A 25,335-nucleotide genomic window follows, 5' to 3' on the forward strand; every position below is an offset into this window, starting at 1 on the left:
AGAGATGTGAGGTCTTCCAATAGGAGCAGCATACAGAAAGAGGTACAGGGTCAAAGCGAATGATGCCGTGTGCCTTTAACAGTAGTGTGACAGGCAACAATTAAACAGGGTAAGCATTTTCTAATATGAAAATACAATTATGGGCAAAACTTCACCTGTCAGTCTTCTGTCTGTGAGACGTCTTATTACTTGTGTGTGGATCCTAATTTAGTTTTGCACCCTATACAAGCAGAGGAGCTTGTAGCTTTCTGAATGTGCTCTGTGTGCGCACGCATGCATGCTAAGGATGAACTTTTTGTGAGCCTGGACTAACCTAGTTCATTTTGTAAATTATGAACTTTAAGTGAAACTAGTTCCTTTTTGGACAGGATGAACTTGAACTACAACCAATTCCTTTTTAATACGAACTTTCCAGGCAACTGCCAATTTCTGGTAGGCCACTTTGTGCTTGGTGGTTGCGGTGATTCTTCCAAAGACTGCTGGTCTAGATCGATCTCAGTCTGATCCAGTCTGATCTTTACAGATATTAATTTATACCTTAACTATTAGCTCCTGGGTATATCCATTTGGCTGTGGAAATTTAATACACCTTGGTGGGCCACAGTCACTCTAGTATGAAAACAAAGCCATATAGCCAACCCCACCTCTAGAAGGGGTTAAAAGGTCAAGTGCTTTAATTTCCATTGATGTGAATAGGAGAGATTTAAGGATGCCTTAATTTCTTCACTGAAATGGATGGGAAGTGTATTTTGGCTGGAACTGGGCATAGTTAGCTCACCTGAGGGCAAAACTAGATGTGATGTAAACACACACATGTTGCTCAAGAGAGTAGCCCCATGTTGAGTCCTCCCCTGTTAGATGTTACATCTAGTTCATGCCCTGATGCCATAATGCTGACCATTCATTGCCTCGCCTCTGCTGCCCAGCAAGGACTCTGCTGGCCAAGGCCAAGAAATGCCAGGGCAGAAACTGAATTGAACATCCTATTATGAATGGGGTGTGGGAGATTTTGACACAGGGCTGCTTGTTTGGCAGCAGCTCTGCATTTTCTGTAACTTATGCCAAACATTTATTTTATAGTAGAAATTAAATCAGGAGGTTCATAAGTTGTAGTATTCTAATGGGTTCAATGTAGAACCATGCATATATGTATTATTGATTAACTTCTACTCTCAGATACAAACATTCATTCCTTAACAACTATTATGAGAAATAAATAAAGGAAATGCAGCAGCAGTGGTTGTGGTTATACAATTAAATATACAAATATAAAGCAAAGAGAAAGTTAATCCTGGTCAATCAATATAGATTGTTCTTTTTATTGTGTCTCTTTGTGGTGAACAAGCAGAACATTAGCTATATGCTTTGAAATGTTCACATTCATTTTTTGACTGCTGTCATAATACTTGGAAAAATCCCCTTTGAAGAATGGGACGTGTCTGAGTAAATATTAGAATTGAGGTGGAAATATATTTTTATTTTCCTATATCACACTTCCTCACAGGTTTATGAAAGATGGAATACGCCACAGTTCATTTAATCTATATAGTATATTAAAGAAAATAATACAATAACTGCAATTGTTTCATTTGGGATTTGTGCATCTTCTGTTGTTGATGTTTTAACAGTATTACTTGGGGTGGGCTGTTGGGCTTAGATGCTGCTTTCACAAATGGAATGTGTGATCCTGCAGTGTTTTGTCTCTGAAATCCAGGCCAAGCCTCTAAAAATAGAACTATAGACTTTCAGTAGAGGAAGTGAGATGGAGCTGAACTACATGTCATGCCATCTTGTTTCAATTTGTGCCCTGTGGTGTGCAGAGCAGAAAAATGGAAAACATGTCACACACCCAAGGACTCTGAGCTTTTAAAAAAAAATCTGTTATGAGGAAAGATGAATTCTGGAACCTGGGTATATTATGCAGATTGGTCAAATTTCCACAGATTTGTTTATTCTGCATAAAATTCTACTTCTGGTAGGCAAGGGGAGGAAATGATGTTACAGAAAGCACAGAAGTCCTCACTCACCTCCTTGACTGCTGATAGTACTTCTCCTTCTCCCTCCCTCTTGCTTCAAAGATTTCATGAGCCGCAGTTCCTCACATTTCATTTATCTTTGTTTATGGAAACAAAATGGAAGCTTGTACAGCTTGAGGATGTTCAATTCAGTGCTTGATGCAAAAATCCATGTTTCAGGAAGTGATGAATCCAGTCCACCAGACATCATTCTTGTCGCTATGCCTCAAACTGAACTTCCAGGTGCCTTTATGTGGATGAATTAACAGTGGTGGCTGGTGACCATTGGGAATGGTAGGACGGTAGGGGATGCCAGTGACAGGCAGAGCCGCCCTTCGACTGATAGTAGGTAAAAAGGAGGCAGGTGGAGGCAGACAGGTTGTTGGCGCAGTTGGTGCAGTGCCCCACTCCCATTTGGGGACCAGCCTCCAATGTGAATTAAGTAACTCTGAAAGGGGAGCAGGTCCATTAGCTCAGGGGCAGAACACATACTTTTGGTATCCATGAAGTGAAGTCCCAGTTTGAGTCCCTAGCATTTCCAGTCAAGAGCAGTCCCCTGCAGTCAGAATAAACTGTGCTGGTCTAGATGGACCAATGGTATAACTCAGAATAAGGTCAATTAGAATATATGGGGAGGAAATATCAGGGAAGTGTGTTTCTTGACAGTCAGACACCTCTAGACTTCTTTGTTCTATAGGTTAAACTTTTCAGTAAAAATTCCTCATGTAAGCCTTCACTATTCCTTTGAATTAGATTTTCCAGAATCAGGCTCAAAGGCAACCTACGACTTTGGACTTGGTGGTTCTTTTGCTAACCTTCGTGAGAAATTCATCCTCTCTTTCAGCAGAATGGGAGATTTCCAGGGTGTGCCAAATAACAATCTTATTTGCAGGGGGAAGCTTCTTTGATCCTAGTTAATTAGTGACCTGTTACAAATGTTTTGACTGGTAAATTCTAACTCAGGGAATTCCACTCCATAAGTAGCAAACTGTGGGATAATGTTTCTCTTTCTGGTATCTCTTTCCCCTTCCCCTCCCTGGTGTGTCCTCCAGACCAATCACCTGTTTCTTTCTCTTCCATGCTGTTTGTTTCTCTTGAGTTTGCATCACCACCAATCTTACACATGATGCTCTCATGCTCTCAGGCAGTGTGTCCTACTGCCTTTCTCTCTCTTGCTGTCCATCCATTATTCTCTCCCCACTTTTCTCATGCTGCTTTTGTCCTCTCTCTCCAGTCATTTATGACTGTCTCCTCCCTTTCGTCCTCCCCTTCCTGGGAGAGACTTCATCCTCACAATTCTGTGAAAGATACTTCCTGAAACACTGTGTATTCCCCAAGAGAAAGAAAAAAAAAATCTATATGTGGCAGGCCAAAATGTAGAAGCACATCCACCTCCTTCAATACTGTATACATAAATCCAGATGTTCCCAGATCTAATTAGTGCACAGGTCATAATATTCATTTTGTGTTTCTGACAAAACCTTTATGAAAAAGCTCATGCCACATCGAAGTAGGGTACCTTTGCATGTCTACTTATGTTTCCAACCACGATTCTCTGTGTCAAAAGGTGCATTTCTCACAGAGGCACAGGTCCAGCTGAATCATTTCTGAAAGCCCTGCTGGATTTGGGTAGGTTGCTGGAGTGGGTGGTATACTTTTATAAACAAAGTAAATATATGTCAGTGAAAAAATTGTATACATGTTGGGGTATGGGGTCTTGTAGAGAGATGACCTACACATTGCACTTACCTGTGGGATCCTTCTCATTGGGACCCAGGTCATCCAGAGACAGGAATCCAGAGACAAAGAGGCAGATTTGGTTCTCATTGCAATGCATGCAGTGCTAAAGCACTTTAGTTCACGGCAGCCATTTGCTTATTTGAGAGAAAGCAAACAGATGTACTTGGGGACACCACTGAGTGGAGTCTCCACTGAGTGAAAGTTAGACCTGCCTCTTGTCCCTGGTGACTCCAGACACAAGGAGTCAAGACTGTGTCTATCTCCATAATCCTGTTCCCTCGGTGGCTCAGACCCATATTGGTTTCTGTTCATACCAAAATGAAACGAAATAACCTATTTCTGCCATACCACTGATCTGGATAACTGCAACCTCAGTTTGCAGACAACAACAAGCCATACCATGGCTCATTTGCACTGCATGCAGCACCCATGTGAGCAGAGGAAAGCCACATGTGGGCCAGGCTGCACATCCACAATCCTGCAAACTACAGTTTAGCATGATGGGTGAAGCACGTCAGTGCTAACTGATACCCTGTGGTTCCCAATTAGCTAAGTACTGCGAACCCCCTGCTTTTCAAAAGCCAAGCCATGGACTCCCGACTTTTGAAAATGTTGATCTCTCTATGATAGTTGTTGTTATGTGAATGGTGCTACAGACCCCTTGGGTGGGCTATGTGGACCCTCTGGGGTCCATAGACCACCAGTTGGGAACTACTGCTCTATTGAAAAAGAACACATGCAATTTGTTTGAGATGCTTACATTCAATTATATTGTACACAGCAATAAATACACACATTCGGAAGGATGCTTTGTCTTCCCCTTAAAAATATAACACAAAGGCATATGGGATGCTTCATCTCTATGATAATTCTCCTTTCTTTGATTTTAAATGAATCTGAGCTAGTACATTGCATAGAAATAGATCAATTTGCCAGAAGTAGAGAGTTGCAGTATAATAACTGTCCTATTTATGCCTACTTGGAAGTAAGTTTGAGTTCAATGGGGCTTATTCTCATGTAAGTGTAAGCTGTGAAATAGAAATGGTGCCATAATTTAAAGCTATGATTCAGAGGCCCCTCCTCTTGCAAGATGAAATGTGCAAGCCTATCTATAGCTCAGATGTGTTGAGTCTTGTCAGCTCAGTTCCTTCCTTCTTTTTGGGAACTGTACTCCCTGCCAACCACTCATGTGCTGCTGTGAGTGACCTAGGATTATATGGCTGCCCTTAAACGTATATGGAAATAGCTACTGATTAATCTACTCTGATGACAAGTGCATCTACTTTTTAGCCCAGCCACGGAAGTGCAATGAATTATTGCAGCATCAAATTTCAAGAAATGATCGGAAATTTTGGTATTCTTTAAGATTCTGTGGAGTGATTATTTCTTTTAATCTCCTAGCAACCGCAGTCCTAATGCTTAGCATTATAGAGTGCTTTTTAGAGTGCTGGAAGTGCTTCACATAATTTATCCAGTGATCCTTAGGACAACAAGGTAGTTCAGTATTTCTGTCCTTGTACTGTAGTGGAGAAGCTAAAGGTGAGAGAATAATTGTCTACGGCCACCTTGGTAGCTCTTTAGCCTGCCTAAGTGGGCTAAGGTAAGATTTGAACAAGGGACTTGTTATCAGCCACCTACAAGTAGAATAAGTTTTTACAGCATCATTTTTTGGGTGGGGGAGTCCCATTTTCTTTGTTTCTTGTTCACAGCATCTCCTCATGGAACTGCAGGCTGTTAAGATCCATAAATGTGTCACTATAATTAATGGCCTCAGAATTCTAAGCAATGTTTTAGTTTTTAAGAAATGTTAATTAAAATGGTCCCCAGAGCAACTGTGGCAATATAATATATTTAAATATGTACATTTAATTATAGCACACACACACACACACACACACACAGAGAGAGAGAGAGAGAGAGAGAGAGAGAGAGAGAGAGAGATGTTGCCTTTTACTCCCCCCCCCCAGGCATAACATGAGTGCTGCTCTTCAGAGCTCCAGCTGGCCTGGGATAGGACTATTGTAGTGCTGTTTGAGACTTGCAGGGGACAGTGTCTCTCTCCTCTTTTCCTACCCTTCTGAAACTCTCCCCTCAGGAGCTCAAAAGACCAAGCCCTCTTCTTTCCATTTACCTCTCTGCCTCCGCCCACCCCAGTCACAACTGTCCTCAACAACAGACTTCTACTCACCCTGTCTGCTTCAACAGGGATTGGGAATCTATGGCTCTTCAGATGTTGTTGGTCTTCCAACTTCCACTTGTCCATCCACCATAGTCCATCAGGGGTGATGGGAGTTAAAGTCCAACAATATCTGCGGGTTCCACATTCCTGCTTTAGACCATTTATTTTTCACACCCTGGGTGGATGTCTATCTAAATTCATTCCCATCTGGGTTCAGACCTTGCTTCAGGATTATATCAGCCTTGGTCATCCTGATGGATTACCTTTAACAGCTACTTATTTTCCTATTGTGCATCTATATGTGTCCCTTGCCTCCTCTCCCTCTAGTTTCTGCTCTTGCTTGTCCTTCCTTGCAGCGCTTGCTATTTCTCACCTCTGCATGGGCTTCATTCCAATCTTGTTTCCTGGTTCTCTAGCTTAAATATCTGTCAGCAAAGAAATAATGAAAGTTGACAGCGAAGTGTTATCACTGCGTTTTTAGCTGATACACCAATGACATTGGTAGAGGCAAGGAAAAGGAAACTGTGCAAACTCAGGAAGAGAACAGGCATATTGGCTTCTTCTTGAGTTTCATTTGGAAGGTTATCACCCAAACTTGAGAAAACTAAACATCTGATGTAAGAAAAAAGATGAGTTTAGTTTCTGAACAACCCAGTGGAACTTTTTGGGTTGTACAAACACACCTCCTGACCTGTATCCAAACCCAGTCAATATGCCAGACACTCCTAGATTAAAAACAGGCTGTAAAATAGACAGTGTGAATAGCAGATGAGTAGAAGTTCCACAATCCTGGTTGGTTGTCCAAATGTCCAAATGTAGGGAAGATGTTTGATTTGTCCTTGAGACATCTGATTTGGCCACAGTGACTCATGACTTAGTTACATCCCATTTGGATTACTGCGATGGGCTGCCTTTGAAAAGTGCTCAGAAACTTCAACTGGCCCAAAGAGCTGAAACCACATTGTTGACCAGGTCTGGTTATAGGAAGCACACAGCTCACTCCTTAGAACTGCTCCACTGACTACCAGTCTGTTTCTGGATGCAATTCAAAGTTATAAACCCATACACAGCTTAGGTTTAAGTTTTCTGAAAGACTGTGTTTCCTCATATGAACTTGCCAGGAAAGAAGGCAGCATATAAATATATGATGATGATGATGATGATGATGATGATGATAAAAGGTAGGCAATTCCTTTATGAAAGCCACAAGCTACATACCCCTTCCCACCTTATCCCCAATTCTAGCCAAATAATGCTCCCAAGCTTTATAAAATAAGTAGTTAAGGGGGATGGCACAAAAAATAAAGAGTGTGGCTCTTCTGTCCCTGCTCCTTGTATTTGAGGAAAGGCTGTCATTCTGTTAGTTTGGGTCCCGATCTTCAATTGGTGAAGGTTATATTGAATCCCAAATCTGTATTCTGCAGCATTAGGTGCCTGTCCCAGTTTGGCATCTGGCATGACTTATTTTTGAGAAACCTATGCTGGGTCTTAGTAATCACAACATCTTTTTCTAAGTGTCCACAGACCGACTGTTTCACTATCTATTCTAGGACCTTTCCTGGTATTGATATCAAGCTGACCTGCTGGTAGTTACATGGGTTTTCTTTTTGAAGATGAGGACATTCGCCTGCCTCCAGTCTGCAGGGACCTCACCTATTCCCCAGAAATTCTCAAAGGTTATGGACAGAGGCTCCAGTATTATATGCGCAAGCTCCTTTAGTACCCGTGGGTGTAGCTCATCAGGCCCTGGAGATTTAAATTCATTTAATGTAGCCAGTGGCGTAGCGTGGGTTGTCAGCACCCGGGGCAAGGCAAGTAATTTGTGCCCCCTAACCCGTGGATTTGCGCCCCCTAACCCGTGGATTTGTGCCCCCTAACCCGTGGATTTGCCCTAACCCCCAGATGTTGCGCCCGGTGCGGCCGGCCCCCCCTGCACCCCCCACGCTATGCCACTGAATGTAGCTAGGTGTCCCTTATCACCTATTTTACTCAGAATTAAGATTGAATCCCTATTCAGTCAAGGATTTGCTCCCATGTAAAATGTGGGTATGATTGCAGCCTAGTTAATATAGCACTTGTATGCTGGTGATTGGCTTACTAGGACCTTTGTGTTCAGAGGCAGTGCCTCTCTGAATACAAGAAAACCAGCAAAGGGCTATTTACTTCTTGTCCTGCTTTGTGGTATCTGGTTGGTTGCTGTGGTTCTGGACTCAATGGACCTTTGGTTTAGTCCAGCCAAGCTCTTTCTTATGTTTTTAACACATGCTTGTTTTATTTCTCTGTAGGAGCAATTTAATTTTGTAGTAAAACATTAAGGATAGTATCCAGCTAGATTCTATTCTGAGAAAACCCATTGGAATTAATTAACTTAAATGAGCTGTGTCCATTAATTTCAGATGGTCTGCTCTGAGTATGGCTAAGGTTGGATATAACCTTAATATTGTTTCAGAGGAAGTTTCATACATGACCTTGGCGACTGTGATTATTGTGGTTCAGCTTGTTCATCTGAAAGTTTGGATGCATTTGAATAATTTATTAAAGTCTATGGTACTTATCCCATTGATTGAATTGTAGCTGCACTTTCCTTTCTTTTGTTGGTGTAAGTGAAAATGTATTTTTCTGTCCTTGTGTTTACCTTACAAACTGTTTTTCTTAGGCTTCAGTAACCATTATCAAATTGCAGCTCCTATTGTTTCTCATTTTCAGTGTAGGTTCTTAAAAACCCATGAGGGTTGTATATGTCTCAGCTTAAGAACACCTCCAAATCTCTCTTCTGAGGCAGCAGTTTTTATTTTATTTTAGGCCTTCAGGGTCAATTGTAAGGACAGCTGTATGGGTGCAATGGCACAGCATAACACGGTGCCAGCATGAACCGTGAACCAGCCTAGGGTTGTTTTCTCATTTTGACACATTAAGCTTGGTCATCCTTTTGTACAGCTCAGGTGGTGAGCAAAACCCATTAGGTGACATAGAAACGGATGGAGACTGTGGATTGAGAGTGTACTATTAGGGTGGTGGTAGGATTGCCGGGTTTCACCATTTGACATAAAGCTTTAGGGGCTTTTTTTCAGGAGAAGGACTAATATTTCAAGGGCAGAACCATGGAAACAGGCTATTTTCTGCTTGTCTTGATCTGAACTTTTGCTGTTCACTGCATCGTCCCATGCTCATCGGGCTCATTAAAATAAAAATGCAACACAAACCCAGTAAAACAATAGTATAAAGGCATATGAAAACAAGAGCTGGGGGAATTCAAATGAACAAAAAAAATAGCTTTTAAAAGCCTAGGCAAAAGCCTAGGACTTATTCTGAGATAAGTTAAAGTTTCTATCTGTAATAGTTGACCTCCGATTTTAATCTTTTACATGGTTTCAAATGTTTTTATGTGAACTTGTTGTAAGCTGCTTTGATATTTTTTCATGAAGAGAGGTATACAAATATTATTTTATCAATAATAAAAATAATATAATCTTATAATACAATCCTATTGAGAATTACGTCTCACTAAATTCAGTTATTCTCTGTTGAAGGCCAGACCAAACAATGGCACCATTAATTCAGCTGCCAGTTGCAAGCATGGTTTTGTTTTTCTAGATTTAGAGGCACAGGGGGAACCAATAATGGGAGATAGTAGGAGCATGCACTAGATCCAGACTGGGATCCAGCCAATGGCAAAGCCTTCCCTGCTGATCCCTGACCTAGACCACCTTCCCTCCCATGCCTGCTATTTACTTCAAAAAAAGAGACATTAACACAACTGCTAATTTCATATTGTTGTGTGGCATGTCTAGTTTGATGGGCTTAGTCTTGAGGTGGCTGATACAAATTGGTAAGCAATACTAGATTGCACTTGTCACCCTCATAGTCTTCCTAGTGCAGCCACATGTTTGACAGAAAATGGCAAGACAGCAATTTCAACAGGAGGAGGCTGACAACAATTCCCCCAGGATTGCTCTGTGCTTTTATGATGATGCCTGCATTCCAACCCACACCAGCTTCTCCTTATAGCTCTCTTTTCACTTACAGAGATTTCATTTTCTGTCCATGCTTTCTGAGACTGTGATAGTAGTCCAAGGTTTGAATTTCTGAGCAAGTAATGTCCCATCCCAAAATAATATTCATTAAAGTCAAGTTGAAATAGCTTTGGAAGATTCCCTCAAGGAAAGATCTTAAATCTGATCGCTGGAAAAAATGAAATTTGCTTTTCTATGGGAACAGCTGAAAAAGCTTAGTTCTGTTTTGGCAGAAGGAAGGATGATTGGCATGTGGGCTCAAAACCTATATATGCCTGGCAGTGCTCTTTTGGCAGTGGAAAACCAGGTTAAAAAATATCTGTCACTAAATGAGGAAGCAAAAAATCGATTGATGGTACAATTAAGCACTTAATGGTGATGCCTTCGAGTAGAATTTCTAATAGCCTGTAACATACACAGCCAAAGGCTATTTACTGTCCAGCATCAATTCCAGCAACAGTCATATCTTAAACCTGATTCACATGAACCAGTAGCAGCAGGATTGCTGCCCAAGCCATTGTGTCACAACTGCATTGTCCATGTTGCTGCTGCAACTGTATAAATTGCTTTATATCTAACATTTTCATGCCAGAGTTCTCTGGGGTCTACAGATGCTGGCATGAAAAATGTTCTAAATGATGGGGGGAGGGGAAGCAAAAATGGGATCGTTCCCATTATTGATAAACATCCTTCACCATGATAATATGACTATTGGTGGATGCAACCTTGCTATCGGTGCTTATGAATCAGGCCTAAGTCTCTCTCTTACACACACACACACACACACACACACACACAGCCAATCCCTTCCCTCACTTACCAAGGTTTATGTAGGTAACTGCAAATGTGAACATTGTATATGCATCTACTGCCCTCAAAACTGTGCTAAATTCTGAAGGAGTCAGCCTGTTTCTTGCCATCCCCAATACCCGTGTGAGTTTCTATAACTGTATACACTTCTGCATTTCCTTGGCGCCATCATTCTCTGCATGAATAATGCTCTATTGGATGGCAAAAGCTTAAGATCACCTAAACAGTGAGAAATGCTAGAAGATGAACAAATTCATTATCTGAATCTACATCTGTCTGCATTATTTATTCTTGCCCAACTAGAAATTGGGTTCTACATGGGCCTCATGATAGCCGTCTATGTTGTAGAGATTTTAAAAGTAAATAAGAAGAGCCACTACCACCAGTTAGCATTTATATGGTCTCATCGGTATCCAACAATGCAACAACAACAAAAACACATTTCTTTGGTAATTTTACAACAACCCTATAAGGTTGCTAAGTTGGAGATAGGTGGCCTGCCTGTAGCCACCTAGTAAGTTCATGACATCTAACATATATCATTGTTGAAAGCAGAATCAAAGGATAAAATCAGTCATGAAATAGAGGGGAACAGCTACAAAGTGACTGATTATTACTATTATTTGCTTGTCAGGAAGGAGTCTTGTACTTTTTGTAAGCTGAAAAACGTTTTAAGGAATTATTAAATTCTACTAGATATCAAGAACCATGGATGATATGGAAATTATATTAGCATTGCAACCGTAAGGGTTGAAAAGGGAGGGGAATTGCTATGGGAAAATTACTGTACTCATTTTAAAGAAATTAATACAGAACATTTCTCACCCTGTAGAAAGGACCAAGATTTTATATGCAGAGGCAAATGCAAGATAAATCAACAAAAATTGGTAAAGAATAAATGGTGTTGGCAGCACACTGGCCAGCTACAGGGCTGTCCAAAAGCACAACATGACCTCCAGCAGTGGAAATAAGTAATTTGGGCTTTAACAATCCATCAAAACATAATGCACAAGAACCAGCTCATAATTTCAGCTTCCCAAGTACTTAATAGGAGCCACTGTTTTAACCAGAACTGGCATCTTCTGATTACAGAGGTGGAATATTAGTATTACTGAATCAGTAACAAAACTCCCATGGTTTTAGTGGGGAAGGATTGCAGCTTGCAGGCCTTTTGTGAGCCCATAGTCTGAAGCTGGTGTAGCTCAGGCACAGGCTCACCACCGCACTGAGAACTACATTCACAAAGATATATGCACAATTTAGGGGGTCAAATGCTTTTAAGTAGCACACTGACTGCAAGCCGGTTCATATAAGCAGGACGATAACTAAGCACTTCATAACCAGGTTTCAATCTACATGGGAATATTCTCCTGGGATAGAATTAGAACATCAGCAAAAATCAGAGACAATTCCCAGGTTATGGAACTCCATACCTTAGAAGATCACTTGAGTTTAGGAATATTTATTTTTGCAATACTTTTTTATTACTACAGTGGTACCTTGGGTTACAGACGCTTCAGGTTACAGACTCTGCTAACCCAGAAATAATACCTCGGGTTAAGAACTTTGCTTCAGGGTGAGAACAGAAATCGCACGGTGGCAGTTTCAGGTTAAGAACGGACCTCCAGAATGAATTAAGTTCTTAACCCGAGGTACCACTGTATTACTATTAAAAGAAGAAGAAGAAGAAGAAGAAGTGCTGGAGCTCACCCTTGTTCTCTTATAGTGGCCATGGAGCCCACCCAAGAGGTGCAGGAACTGAGTTCCAGTGAGTTCTGGCTGGGGAAAAAGCCATTCTTCTTCAAATTCTGAACTGTCTAGGGTACACAACCCTTTCCAAAAGCATTCCTACAATATGAACATTCAGGTGCAATGGCAACCCCTAGAGCGCTCTATAGCTATGAACCTGTGTGACCTGGGGAGGCTGAACATCCTCTCTAATGAGAGTCCTTATCCCCTCTGCCAACCATCATTACCTCTGTCTTGTCTGCATTCAGCTTCAATTAATTTGTCTACATTTAGTCCTCAGAATAGCCAGAGAATAAGTAAGGGGAGGGGGGAAGGGGGGAAGACCTGTGTTGGCCAAGTTGTGTCTGGGCTGTACTACTGCAGAGAGCTGGCTTGGGGCTCATTTGAAGGGATGCTCCTCCATATAAAACAAAATCCACCCTCACACAAAATTAAATATTAGGGATAAGGATTCTAGTCTAACTTTCTCACTTGGCATGCTTGCTTTTCATTTGCAGGGATTTCTTGTTGCTGCTGTATGGAGGAAGGTTTAGTCAAGTGAGTCTCGAATTTAAAAACAGAACAATGCAGCCAAAGGAGTACAGCCTAGTCACAGCTTTGCCATCTCAGTGACAACAAGGTTTAGATGTTAACTGCATAAGGACGTCGTCTAGATAGCTGTGTGATCTTTTCTAGGCTACTGGTTATGCTTACAGTTGGGCAGCTCAAATTCCATCAATCTCTCATTGTGACCTTACTCTCCAGTTAAATCCACCTAAATCCAAATCTTATCCAGTAGCTTCACAGACATGTTGAACAGGAAGAGAGATGTAGGATGAGGACTATTATATTTTATATACTAATTTCTGAAACAATGGCAAAGTCAGCAGTATCCGAAAATCAAAGAATATACAATCTAAATGTAGTCAGGATTTTTTTAATGATTGGTTGACAAGTTTTATTGCAAAACAGCGGTATTGCACACACATGGCCACCACCTCCACACACCTAAGCGACTTCAATTTACATCAAAGATGAGATTAGTTTTTCACTGAACTGAGGCATGGCATGAGGGGGAAAGTACACATTAGTACCAATGATCAATTTAATAAAGATGCCCGATATGACAAACCGAGGCCAATAGCTTCAAATGAGGAAGAAATATGTAAACAAGCAAGTCAGGCATAAAAGAGGATTGAAGCATGAAACAAAATGTCTGATGCAGAACTGGAACAAGAAATATATGCAGGCTCAGGAGAGGCTTAGAAATATATTTAGAAAGGGGGAGAAACAGAAGCTTTATGAGGAGATTATCAGCAGTGCAATTCCATACAGTGTAAGGAGAGTCCACAATGCCTCTGTAAAGACATCTGTATTCCAACCCACAAGTTTGTATAATATAGTTATACTCTACCTTTAAGGATGACTCATTCCAAGACATCATACAACATTGTAACAACAACAAAACATCCAAAATGGAATAAAAGCAATAAATGCTATGATTATACAGATTCTGCTCAAAGTATTTGGAACCTTTTGAATTCAACAGTATGGGGAAAACGTAGGTCTACTCCCAGCATTATTATTGATAGATAGATAGATAGATAGATAGATGATAGATAGAATTAATTTATATCCCACCCTTCTTTCTGAAGGATTCCAGGATGGCAAACCTCTCTCTAAGGTGTATCAGTTCATTTTACAAGTGGGGCTGACATTGCAGAATGCTCCTCAGTTTTTTTAAAAATGTAATGCTTACACACAGCAAAAAGTAGATGTCAGAAAAAGGCCAGGCTAGAATAGTACTCCCTGATATGCTAGTTTTCTGCGTGTGGTGGTTTTGAAAATTGGAGAGCATTTAATCATGTGAGCCCCCAAATACTGTCCAAAGTAGTGGAGCCTAGACATTAGTTTACAACCCTAGTAATAACTAAGCCATACAGATAGTCTCTGTTGACACAAGAAATGCATGCAAGTATTCCTTGCATAGGATAGACATTGGAAAACTATGTGCCTTGAAGGGTTAGCTCTTCATATTGCTTCTTCTCACTTATCCCACAAAATAGAAATGGGGAGGAGGAGAAGAAAACAGCAGGAAATTACTGGTACTCAAAACATGTATGAACTATGGCATAAGATACAAGGATTTGGAGGGGGGAGTAATTATCTTTTTGTAATTGTTCTTGGAATTGTGTAATTTTTCAAATGAATCTCAAAACCAATACTATTAACTACCAATGCTATAACTGTATTCTTTGTAATAAGATTTTCTGCATAGGGTGATTCTGCATGCACACAGGCATAGGGCAATATTTCTGATACTAATAAAGAAAGCAGGATGGTTAATTTTATTTTGAAGTCCAGAGTTTGTGTTGCACACAATGAATCCAAATTTAATACGAGACAATCATTGGCATATACAGAGAAATACTGTTACTTCCCAGACTCCTCATTTTCATTATTATTACTGAAAGGCTATCATTCATTTGCAGTTTTATAATGAATGCTGCCTTAAAAGCTTGTGATTTAATTTAAGGAAAAACAGAGTCTGGATCTGCCCAACTTGTGGCTCACCAAGCCAAACATAGCCGGCCAACCTGTGGGCTGCCAGATATTACACACACTTTCTCCTTCCTCCAGTCCTAGGCAAGTAGCAAAAACAGGAGGTTTGTCAAAGAAATATAGCTAGTAACCTGGGTTTGGCTTGGTGAGTCACAAGTTGTGTGGTGAGATTCCAGAAGGTGGATTGCACATACCAGTTTTGGTATATGAGGGAACTGAGGAAGGAAAAGCAATGTGAAGAGGGAGTTTTGGAAAAGCAAGAAAAAGGACCTGCAGGGAAGCCTTTTCTAGACATCAGGATGTCTAAGACTGAAAGCCTCTAGAGGGGCTGTGTCACAACTATGGCACTCCCTTCCCCGGTAAAAGTATAGATCATCTTTTCATTTGCTAGTAAGCTTGAAATTGGTAAGATTGGAAGTGGTGTGTTAATGTTGTTTATAAATCGAGTATCCCTCTTCCTGCATTTTGATTGCTTATTTTTCTCTTTCATTACTTCCTGGAGCCTTAGGGATCTTGAACCCACCTATATAAATCAACATACTCCTTTCCTAGTTGTTGTTGTTGGTTTTTTTTTTTGGGGGGGGCGGATTTTTCTCCTCGATTTGTTTGCTGCACCAAAGAAGAAGGAACATCTTGGTGTGGCTGCAGCAAACAGGAGTGTGAGCTGGTCGAAGGCCAGTGGGAGGACTCACCTTTTATTTTCTTTCCTTGGATTTGACATCGGAATGGGAGGACGGGGTCTTGCTGGGATGGGAGCGAGGCTCTGAGTTGGGAGAAAAGCCCCCAGGGCGGGAAAACTCACCCCCTGCTCGCAGAAGAGATCAGTTCCAACCCCTGGCATTTTCGTTGAAAGCCTCCCAGGTAGCCAGGATGGCGAATATCCTGGGTCCGAATCTGCAGTGCCAGGTGGAGAAAGCAGAAGTAGGCTAGAGGGACCCCCGCTCGACTAGGCATCGAGCAGCCCCCGGTGTTCGGGAGTGTGCATGTGCTGCGTGGCGCCTGCCCCGTGTTTGTTGAGAAGCGGGGTGAGTGAGTGAGTGAGTGGGGCAGCCGGCCTGCATAGCTGCGCCCCTGTTTCCCGCCCCCCAGCACCCACCCTCTACTGCCCTGCCGACGCCTCCTTGGCCCTGCCCTTGCCTCTTCCTCGCCGCGTCGCTCCTGGCTGGCCGCCCGCCCGCCCGCCTCGAGGTCGCTGTTCCTCGCCCAGGTGCTGAAACGGAGCCAGCCGAGCGCCGAACCCGCCCCTCCCCGGAGCGCGGAGGAGCAGCCGCGTCAGCCGGCGGGGGAGGAAGAGGAAGAGCAAGAGGAGGAGGAGTGGAACAGCCTGTCTGTCGTCGGAGGAGACGGGGCCATCGCAGAGCGGGCCAGAGCTGGCGACTGGGCGACATGAGGGGCTGGGCGGCCCCGGGGCGGAGGAGGGGCGCAGTGGCCGCGCCGGGGGCTCCTGGCAGCGCCTGCTAGCCGCTTGCATGACCCTCCTGCCGCTGCCGCTGCTGCCGGGAGGCTGAGCGTGCGCCTGCCCAGGAAAGGGCAGCTGCCGGGGGCCTTCCTTCCCGGACCTGCCATGACACCGCCGGGATCCCGGCGCGGCCGCGAGGCGGAGGCCCTGGGCTCCTGGCTGCTGCTGCTGCTGTGCCTGGGTCCCGCCGTCGGGCAGCTCCGCTACGCAGTGCAGGAGGAGGTGCCGCGGGGCGCCGTGGTGGGCAGCGTGGCGGACGACCTGGCGCTGGAGCCCCGGCAGCTGGCGTCGAGGGGCGCCCGGCTGACGTCGGGCAGCGGTCGGCAGTACTTGGCGCTGGACGTGGGCCGCGGGCTGCTGGTGGTGAAGGAGCGCGTGGACCGGGAGGCGCTGTGCGAGCTCAGCCCGTCGTGCTTCCTCAGCCTGGAGCTGGTGATCGAGCAGCCCGTCGAGGTGCACGGCGTGGAGGTGGAGGTGCTGGACATCAACGACCACGCGCCCCGTTTCCCCCGCCAGGAGTACCGGCTGGACGTCAGCGAGTCCGCGCTGCCGGGCGCCCGCTTCCCCATCGAGGGCGCCGACGACCCGGACGTGGGCTCCAACTCGGTGCAGAGCTACCGCCTCAGCCCCAGCGAGCACTTCGGGCTGGGCCTGGGGGACTTCGAGCGCGGCAGCAAACTCCTGGAGCTGGTGCTGCTGCAGCCCCTCGACCGCGAGCAGAGCGCCCGCCAGCAGCTGGTGCTGACCGCCGTCGACGGAGGCGACCCGGCCAAGTCCGCCACGGCTCAGATCTCCGTGCGGGTCTTGGACACCAACGACAACTCGCCGGAGTTCGACCGCGGCACCTACACGGCGACTTTAATGGAGAATGTGGCGCCAGGCACGCTGGTGGCAAGGCTGAACGCCTCCGACCCGGACGAGGGCTCCAACGGCGACGTGCGCTATTCCTTCAGCAGCTACACCCCGGAGAAAGTGCGCCAGCTCTTCAGTGTGGACCCAGTGTCGGGAGAGGTGAGGGTTAACGGGACGCTGGACTACGAGGAAGCATCCTCCTATGAGATCTATGTACAAGCCACTGATAGGGGTCCCGTCCCCATGGCTGGGCACTGCAAGGTGCTAGTCCACATTGTGGATGCCAATGATAATGCCCCTGAGGTTGTGCTGACTTCCTTGTACAGCCCAGTCTCTGAGGATGCCCCCCCAGACACCGTGGTGGCCTTAATGAGCGTCACTGACCAGGACTCTGGCCAGAACAGGCAAGTCAGCTTGAGCATTCCTGCCAACCTCCCTTTCAAACTTAATTCCTTCAAAAACTCTTACACCCTGGTGACTCAGGGGGTTCTCGACCGCGAAAGGGCTGCTACCTACAATATTACCATCACTGCTGCAGATGCAGGGATCCCTCCCTTATCTTCTCACAAAGTCATCCAGGTGGACATCTCTGATATCAATGACAACCCACCACGGTTTGAAGAACCCTCTTACTCTGTTTACATCCCTGAAAACAATGCTCCAGGGGTTTCCCTCTGCACTGCCAAGGCTGTTGACCTTGATGCCAATGAAAATGCCCTCATTTCCTACTCTCTGCTGAACAGAGAGATTCAAGGGCTCCCTGTGGCCTCCTATGTCTCCATTAAACCTGACACTGGTGACATTTATGCTGTTACTTCCTTTGACTATGAACAGCTGAGGGAGTTCCAGGTTGTTGTGCAGGCCCAAGACTCGGGGGTGCCACCACTCAGTAGCACAGCCACAGTGAACATCTATGTGGTGGATCAGAATGACCATGCACCACAGATTCTGTATCCTGCCCCAGTTAATGCCTCAGCAGCTATGGAGATGATCCCTCGCTCAGCCAACACTGGATACTTGGTGACCAAAGTCATAGCCATTGATGCAGACTCTGGGCAAAATGCATGGCTCTTCTTTCACCTGGCCCAGTCTTCAGCTCCAGACTTCTTTAGAGTGGCACTTCACAGTGGAGAAGTTAGGACTACTCGAAAACTGCCGGAGGACACTGTGACCACCTTCAACCTTACTGTTGTAGTGAGAGACAATGGAAAGCCACCCTTGTCTTCCTCCGTGTCAATCATAGTTGCTGTCGTGGACAGGATTTCCAAAATCATTCCTGACACCAGGAGGCATGTAAAAAGCTCTAGAAGTTACTCTGAGATCACCCTTTATCTCATTGTTGCTCTGAGCTCTGTCTCATTTATATTTCTCTTGACAATCATTGTCCTCGCTGTAATCAAGTGCCAGAAACACAGTGTGCACATGAGCTCCTGTTGTGGGGGGTTCTGTGGGACGCCCAGAGAAAGGAGCCCAGTCGAAATGTACAAGCAGGCAAATAACAACCTTGACACCAGAATGTCAAATGGTTTAAAAGTCCAGCCCCATTTTGTTGAAGTGCGGGGCAATGGCTCTCTTTCCAAGACCTACTGCTATAAAGCTTGTCTGACTGCAGGCTCAGGAAGTGATACTTTCATGTTTTACAACACCGGGGTCCCAGCAGGAATCAACTCCCAGGCTGGGATGACTGAGAGACATCTGACTGGGCAGAGTGGGCAGAGCGCACAGAACCTGATCATACTTAAAAGTGAGCCCATCACTCCAAATGAGGTGAGGACTGAATGGATAAAATGACCTGAACAGGCTTTGAATTTAACCAGTGGTCTTTTACATGCTTAATGCTCAGGATATTGATAGGAAACAAGAGTAGGTTAAAGGAATGGTGAGGCATGGCATTCATCCCCCCCCCAAACAAAATTGGAGGCTTTGATTCCTTCTGTTCTCCTAGCTCAGGTGTATTATATCTGTGTAGCACTTTGTTTTAAAAGGGTTTTTATCTTCCTGATCAAAGTATCAGGGTGTTCTACCACCTTTCTACATGTAGGAGAAAGTCCACTCTAGCAGATTATATGATAGCACAAAATACACATAAAAGAAGCATAAGAAGGCTCAGTCTGAGAATCAATATGCTTCAAATGATGTTCAGGTGATGCATGTTTCCTTCGAAGCACTGTGTCCAGTGGGGCTTACTCCCAGGGTATTGGTTTGCAGCCTACAAGACTTTGTAATTATGTTCCATCTTCTGGATCACCATATTAAGATACATTTGGCTGTATGTTTTCCAAGAGGCCGAGAACATATAAAACATTCTTAGGCTACAATCCCACCATTGATCTCAGTGGGACTTATTTCTGAGCAGACATGAATAGATTAAACTGGTAACACACTGTTTTACTTCTCACATGGTGTTGCCTCTTCTTCCTGTCCTCCTGTCCTACCTCCCCATTTCTCTGAAAGTCTAGTGACATAATTCAGTATGTTGACCCAGTTTTTGCTGTGCTGTTGCAGTACATTAGTCTGTAACCCCCAATGTACTTGTTTAGTACCTATGGCCCCTTCATTACCCGATCATGCTCTCTTGTAGTGATACACTTTATTTTATTTATTTATTTATTTATTAGTAAACAATACTAATACTTAGTAGGTTGTAAAGGATCCTATATATCATTTCAGTTTTATGGCATCTGCAGCACAGCAGTACAATACTGGGTGTTTTTCCCAGGTACCATTCAAAGCTGTATTGTGAAAGCAGTTACACTGTCTCCAAATGGACTTCAGAAGTAGAAAACAAAACGTACACAGTTTCAATATTTTGGTAAAATTATGTAGATATACTTTGCTGAAAATAAGAGTAGTACAGTAAAAACAAAGTTGGACAGCCAGTTTTTTCAGTATTCAGAAAACAAGGGACTCGATGGCCCTTGTGGTCTCTTCCAACTCTATGATTCTATGATTCTAAGTTAAATAAATTAAATAGTAAAATAAATAAAAAATTCTTCCTATTGAAAGCCCCAAAGTGAAATTGTTTCAATGTAATTTTTCTCCAACAATCACTTACCCACATGAAAAAGGTTATGTTACTTAAAAGGGGGGGGGACCTCAAATAGAAAATTAGCATAATCCGTGTTGAGAAAATAGTCTGGATTATGCCATGGACAGCTTTTAATGGGCTTGGTTTGATGGACAGCCTATTGAAGCTACTATGTCAGCTTGATAATTTCTGCATTTCTGAAATGAATCAATCGGTATAATTTATTTGTTTGACCTCAGTCCAGATAAAATACTTGCTGAACAGCAGTATGGATTTTTGGTGCCACAAACCTAAACAAGTTTACTGAAAGTAAAGATCTGGCTAAATGAGGCAGTGAAGATACAAGATTGGAACTCCTATTGCTTAAAATTCTGGCAAAGAGCATGTGTATCAAGACCATGGAAAGAGCGGTTAATCCTTTCTCTCCACATCAGTTTCCTGATGAAACCCCCCCCCATCTGCTCTTCATTGCAATAAGAAAAACTTAAGTGTACAGGCAGTGTGCTCATGTGAAGCCTCCAGTATATACACGGAGCTCCCACAAGGGCAAGAATTTCCCCAAGTCACTTGAAGGGTGGGTGCTCTTCCTGCAATGTATTTTTCTGTGTTTGATTACCTATCCTGGTCACTGAAGTGAATTCTTTCTGCATATCAGACTGCATATAAAAAGTTGGATTTAAGTCGTAATGTCAAAGTTTGAAAGTTTCAATGAAAACAGTGGAATGTCCTTGGTATTTTCCATCTTTAGGGCAAATAGCAGAGGTGGGTGTGAGAGACAGAGAGAGATACAGAGACTGAGAGAATAAAAAGGGTAATTCCGCGCCCCCTTCCTAGTTCCAGGCCCAGTCTGATCACCCTCTATATATTGCTGTTTTTAACTTTAACCTACCACTACCAAAACTACCAACTATAGGATACATGATCATGAGTATATTGCTATCTCATCTAGTTTGGTTCTAAAGATTTTACAATCCAGTTTTGCATTTTCTTACATGTTTTGTAAACATGGAATAAAATACATCAATCAGAGACTGTAAAAGACAAGTCTGGAGACTTTCCTTACCTTTAAAACAGCACTAAATTATCCACTTGCTTATTTCATGGGAATTTGCTAGCACTCTCCATGATGTCATTAATACTATAGTGGGGTAAAAGAGGGGAAGTTTTGTTCGAAGTAGGAAATTTGTAGTTGCCCTGTAACTTCTTGGTTCGTTTCTGGTACTGTAGTATGTTATCAGCGCAAAGAGGGATGCTATATAGATGTGACCATCACAATATCCTAAGTATTTCTATCAGAGCCGTATCCATATGGGGGGGGGCGTGGCTAGCTAGGTTTTTTGCCCCAGGTAGAGGAGTGCCATTGAGGCTCCTAGCCTGTGTATGTGTGTACGCAAATGTGTGTGGTGTGTGTGCGTGCCAAACTGTGTCTTTTACCCGGGTAAAATGGGAGCATTTTAGGAATGATACTTTGTTTTTTCCTTTTCTTTTTAATAATATTTATTAAAGTTTTGAAGGTTACAAAAAGAAAAAATAGAAAACACCATATTAAACAAAAACAAAACAACACATCACAATAATGAAAAAGAAAAAAAGAGAAAAGAAAAAAAGGAAAAAAAACAGAAAAATAAACACAATTAAAAAACACAACAAACCTTCCCATAACTTATCTTTCATTCGCTTGTTTCCTTGACCTCCTCACACCTCCCTTTTTTTGTATTCTAGTTCAGTTAAATATTTCAGCAAATCCTTTCCATCTTTTCCAGTTTTTGTCCTTATCTTAATATAATGTAACTTTACTTTCCCTCTTTTCACCAATTAACAGTCTGTTTTTTCTTAATCCTTTATAACATTTCTGCTAAAGCCACATAACTTCATTCCAACATCTTTCTAACATTCCTTAATTTTACAATGTTTCTGTAAATAAACTTTAAATTTCTTCCAATCTTCTTCCACTAACTCTTCTCCCTGGTCTTGGATTCTGCCAGTCATTTCCGCCAATTCCATGTAGTCCATCACCTTCATCTGCCATTCTTCCCGGGTGGGTAGATCTTGTATCTTCCAGTACTTTGCAATAAGTATTCTTGCTGCTGTTGTGGCATACATAAAGAAAGTTCTATCCTTCTTTTGATACTTTGTTTTTTCATTCTGCCTTCTCTTGTTCCACCTCTGTGTGTGTCAGAGTTTTACATGATCAGCAATCCAAATCAAGGTCAATTTTCCAAAAAGTGCTGAGCACACCTCAGTAGCTTCCAGCATGGCACCTGTGTTCAGTTTTTCCCAGAAAGCCTTAGCGACCTGGCTAATTGGAAGGTGAGCTGTCGGGGGGGGGGGGGGATACTACATCAGAAGCTATGCAGTGCGCCAGCAGGAAACTGAAGCTAGATTTAGATAAAACAGTAGAGAATCTTGTTTACTGTAATTGCAGTTTCATAATGGAAAGCATTTCCTGGAGGTTATAGGTATCTCCTTTAAAGGTTTTTAAGAAAAGTCTTGATGGAATGCAAGTGATGGGCTACTGAAGCTTAGAGCAGAGATTGGAAGTCCTTGGGTTGCATTGCAGTTTTGTGATATTGTGTTTTGCCAAGACAGGAGTCCATATGAGACAGAGATAACATATATCTGTACTACAAACCTATATCTGCTTTATACCAGTTTAGCTACATTGGCTTCTCACTAAGAATCCCTAGAATTGTTGTTTGATGATGGTGCTGAGAATTCTCTGCTAAAAATATCTAGCTGCTCCTCCCCCATCAAATCTGTGATGGAGACAAACCCAGAGTAGGATGCAGGCAGAAGGCAACTATGAGTGCAGCCAAAAAACAGGTTTTCTTTTTGCCCCCAGGCAGTTTCATCATGCCCTCCTTTCCTGAATTTGCAGATTAATCTTTCCCCACTAAGTACTCGTAGGACAGTTCCCAAGCAGGATATGTGTGGTAGTGGGGAGAGGCAGGAAGACAAGCCAAATTACAGAGAAGACTTTGCGCAGAAGCAACAAAACAAAAAGTGCTAGGGAAAGGGGCTAAATAATCTCCCCCCCCAACTGAAGTCTCTGCTCATTTTTTATTTTATTTTTTACTTTTGATTTGGCCAAGTGAGGCAGGACAATTTATGCTAAACATGGGGGAACAGAGGAAGCACTTTCCTTCTAATCTAAGAATTCTTGAGGAATTCAGTCTTTGCAAATTCCGACACAAAATGACATGATCCACACACCTCTTGGAGTAATGTGCAGATAGGAACTTGAATATGTGGGGGATTTTGCGCTTCTTCAGATTTTGAGATGTAGTTCTCAGCAGTTTAAATTATCAAAATGTGCTTTTAAATACCTATTTTGCCAGAAAATACACATTTAAATATGGATTTGTACATGTATTTAAACAGCACAATGCTATTTAAATAGGTATTTAGAAATGATTCTTTAAAAATGCATATTACTGTGGAAATGGAATGGAACTATGAATAAAAACATGGAAAAGTGTCACACAACCTAGACATTGATCTGGCCAGAGTGTTCTAGAATCAAAGGAGTCATTTCCTGGTGATACTGTCCACCTGGGCATGCATTTCTAGCTTGTAATTTAGTAGCTTCTGAAAAGCAGGTGCTAACTGTGACTATTAAAAGTGTTTTGTCTGTCTGCAAACGACTGTTTTAAATAGACAAACTTTGTTCTGTGCAATGAAAAAAAAGAATGCTCTGGGGTCATTTCAGCAGCATTAGTAGCGCAATAGCCAGCAGGCAGCAGAGAGATTGTTGGTGGCACTGCAGAGGCAAAGGATCAAGGCACAGGATTTAATGAATGTCTAGTGTTATAATTCATCACTGCTGCATGAACAGGGCAGTCAGGGCAGGATAATCACCTAAGGGGAACAACAAGCCTGGCAAGCCGTCTTGGCTTCACTGCTTGACCCACTGTGAGATTAAAGCCAGCATTTGCAATTGCTGTCTTGCAGGAGAAGGGAAGAAATCTTATTTTACCATTGGGCTTTTAACGTAACCTTTTCAGAAAATATGTGCCATTCCTTGACTGTCTGAATACTTCTCTCTCTTCCCTGACGAGGGAAGTGCTGGAATCCTTCTGGCCACAGATGTCTTATGAGCTGGATTTTCACCTTCGTCATCTGTTGCTCTCCTCAGCAGCAGTTGAGCCTCTCAGTCTGCCTTGTCTGTTGCAAATGACCGCTCCCCGCTTAAAACGGGGGGCACCCTTTGCGTGGATACGCGCAGCCCTAGATCTGGAGCAGCTCCATCAGCATAGACTTGGCTTTGCCTTCCCTCAGGTGGGATACCTGGAGGTCTCCGTCTACCTCAGTCAGTTGTCCAATCCCACCTGGGGGAAGCGTTGCCAAGGAGACCAGGCCAGGTAGGGGAGGGATTACCTGCCCACACAATAGAGGGAGGATCTTACCTGGGAATCCTCACTTGGCTCCAGAGCTTCTCCCACCCTACCCACCCTCAGTTAATGTCTTATTTTGCAGGTTAACTTTTCTTCACAGGTATGCGGGCGCTGCTACGTTAAGGTCGCTGTCAAAGGGCTGGAAAGGAATTTCCCTGCATTGGCAGGTTTCGCCTTTCCCGTAGCAAAACGTCACAATTTTGGCGGTATCAGGCCTTGGGCGGAATCCTTTAGTCCATCTTCCTCTTTGCGGCGGCGATACCAGGGTTCCCTGTTAAAGGGGTTTCTGAAGGGAGGCTTTGACCGTACACCGAAAGGTCGTCATTGCTCTCCCCTGCGACGGCGGCATAACAGGGGCGGCTATCTCTGCTTGAACATATGTTCTCCAGAGCTGGCCCATCCCCCCCCACACTGGATAACCCTGATGCTCCCTAGGTCCTCGGCTGGGGACTGGGGAGGGAGAACGCCCAATGCCTGAGCCAAGGTCTACCCACATTGAAATTTAATAAAGTTGTGGCCAATTTAATCCCATAGCACGTTGTCTTGAGTTGTTAT

At 43.4% G+C, this 25,335-nt stretch overlaps 1 protein-coding gene across 7 annotated transcripts in view; it reads left to right on the plus strand.

Annotated features, from left to right (window-relative positions):
• Positions 1-25,335, plus strand: part of LOC310767496 (protocadherin alpha-C2-like) — a 191,134-nt gene that overhangs the window by 112,375 nt on the left and 53,424 nt on the right. Inside the window, exon 1 of one of the 7 annotated variants that reach the window (XM_083624534.1) lies at positions 16,319-19,125. The exons of 5 other annotated variants lie outside the window; for them this stretch is intronic. In XM_083624534.1, the coding sequence (XP_083480660.1) occupies positions 16,612-19,125 (2,514 nt within the window). In that variant the 5' untranslated portion in view covers positions 16,319-16,611. Of the gene's footprint in view, positions 1-16,318; positions 19,126-25,335 lie in introns of those variants that run through there. One more of the 7 variants, XM_083624531.1, reaches the window with a different exon arrangement.

This window comes from Podarcis filfolensis (assembly GCF_964270895.1).
Source record: "Podarcis filfolensis genome assembly, chromosome: 7".
Lineage (NCBI taxonomy): Eukaryota > Metazoa > Chordata > Lepidosauria > Squamata > Lacertidae > Podarcis > Podarcis filfolensis.